Here is a 2,148-nt window from a genome sequence, read left to right on the forward strand (position 1 = left end):
TCACACTGTGTCAATTGTCTAGACAATGAAAGCCAATGGTGCTTAGTCTGTTATCTGAAGACTGAACCATAAAACAGTAATTTTAATTATACAGTAATTAACAAACTTACAATGTCTAAACCCCCATTCTTAGCGTAAGGAATCTTTATCCCGCTGCCAAAAGCAGCACACATGAAACGGCAGAAAGTCCCGCTCAGCATGTAATGTTTGTGTGAGTTCATGATGTTCTGCCTAGGGAAACCCCACCACTGTTCTTTAAAGTTTGCCACCATCTTGTGGTATCAAAACAGCAATGACATGCGTTTGACAGACATGATATATTACTTGTGAATAAGTCAAACACACACACACACACACACACACACACACATAATAGTTGCAATATTGCTTACTGCTGAAAGTGCTCTTTCATAGCTTGATGTTACACAACAGCCATTTCAGCTCTAAACACATTTTTATTGTTTAGGCATGCTTGTGCAAAGGTATGAACTAAATCTGTAAAATTATAGGCAATGAAGTTGGTAATTACTCTTGGATTGCATTAGGGGAACCCTTTCATTTTAGGAATGTATGGTTCTTGCATATGCAACTTTCCTGAGAAATACAGGACTCATGCAATGCTTGACTCTTTCTTTACTTTATTTATTTGAAAATGCTTAATACCAACAGTATAAATAAATGACTACAAAATCTATATAAAAAATACTGCACACAACTTCAGCTCCAGAGATAGCCAATGATAAAAAGCAAATATTACAAAAAGAAAGTGTAAAATAAAAAGATCAAACTATGCCTACAATACGTGTAATTTTAAATTAAAAACAGACTGAGGTACCTTAAAAAACAGTATTATTAACATTTATTTAATGGTTTATATTAATATTATATACATTTCCTTATATACCCTACTTTAAATATTTTCCTTAATAGAAAATTCCCATTTTAATATTTCCACTTGCAGATATCAGCGCATTGAGTCATAAAATGATGTCTTAAGCTGCTGCTAGGGCTCAGTGACATCAGGCATTAGGATGCCATTGAAAGGGTCGGTTGCACCATCATCACCGATATCCTGAGGAAAGTCTTCCTCGCTGTCACATTCCTGGCTGTCAGCCCCTGGCTGGCACTCAATTGAGCGACTTTCACTGTCCACTGCGCTGTCTTTGGACTCGGTGCTTTCACTGCTACTGCTGCTGCTGCTGCTATTGCTAGTACTGTACTCAGTACCGTCAACAATATAACTGTTTTCAGTGCTTTCACTTGTGTCCACACTCTTATCCTCTTCCTTTGTGCTTAGAACAACCATTTCCTGGCTTTCACTTGATTCACTGCTTTCACTTTTTTTTGATTCGTCACTAGTGGATTTGATGTCATTCTCTTCTGGCTGGCTGGTCGCTTGCACAATGGCATTGTTGTTCTTATGGACCCATTTGAGGGTGTAAATCCAGCCCTGTATGAATGCATTATGATGGTCATTATTCCTGTGTAACCACACGTGTTTGTTGTATGATGCATGAAATTGGACGTTCCTTACCCTACGAACGTTCTCTTTACTGCTTTGAGTGTTATCTGATGTCAGTGCAGTCTCACTTTTTCCAATCTAGATAAGCACCGATGACAGAACGTGGGAGAGTATAAACAGGTTATCAATTTCTCAGCAATCAATATGCTTTAGAGCATGAGTTTTAGGTTGTATTAAGGCAAAGTAACTTACCAGACTTTCCACAGAATGGCTTTCACTAGAGATCTTGAAAAAAAAAAAAAAAAAAAAAAAAAAATACAAACAAACATTAAGTAAGACATTTGCAGTCATATTGATCTGTTCAGTGATTTTCTAAATTTGTGAAAAGATGTGAAAATTATTAGTTATACCGGTTCATTAGAGTCTGATTCAGTTGATTCTGAGCTCTGTCAAGAAAACAGAGAAAGTGAAGTGAGCCTATTTTCTTAACAGAAATATATTTAAATATTTTCTCATTAGATTTGTTGACATAATAGTCTTTGCACTTACATTGCTGTCGGAGACAGTTTCCTTAGACTTCTGCAAATAAATAAATAATGCATGTATGTTTTATTTGTACATTATTATTTTTAGTAAAGACTATTAAAAATACTTACTGTACAAAAAAAAAAAAAAAAAAAAAATCA

At 35.4% G+C, this 2,148-nt stretch overlaps 1 protein-coding gene across 1 annotated transcript in view; it reads right to left on the bottom strand.

Moving 5' to 3' along the window:
- Positions 1 to 910: 910 nt before the first annotated feature.
- The window catches only part of scpp1 (secretory calcium-binding phosphoprotein 1), a 2,345-nt gene continuing 1,107 nt past the window's right edge, over positions 911 to 2,148 (bottom strand). Inside the window, exons 4-8 of the mRNA XM_016463547.1 lie at positions 2,012 to 2,041; positions 1,873 to 1,908; positions 1,715 to 1,747; positions 1,535 to 1,600; positions 911 to 1,450 (exon numbers count right to left, since the gene is read on the bottom strand). Coding sequence (XP_016319033.1) covers positions 1,004 to 1,450; positions 1,535 to 1,600; positions 1,715 to 1,747; positions 1,873 to 1,908; positions 2,012 to 2,041 — 612 coding nt within the window. The 3' untranslated portion in view covers positions 911 to 1,003. The remainder of the gene's footprint in view (positions 1,451 to 1,534; positions 1,601 to 1,714; positions 1,748 to 1,872; positions 1,909 to 2,011; positions 2,042 to 2,148) is intronic.

The sequence above is a fragment of the Sinocyclocheilus anshuiensis genome, unplaced genomic scaffold (assembly GCF_001515605.1).
Source record: "Sinocyclocheilus anshuiensis isolate Anshui unplaced genomic scaffold, SAMN03320099.WGS_v1.1 scaffold145, whole genome shotgun sequence".
NCBI lineage: Eukaryota > Metazoa > Chordata > Actinopteri > Cypriniformes > Cyprinidae > Sinocyclocheilus > Sinocyclocheilus anshuiensis.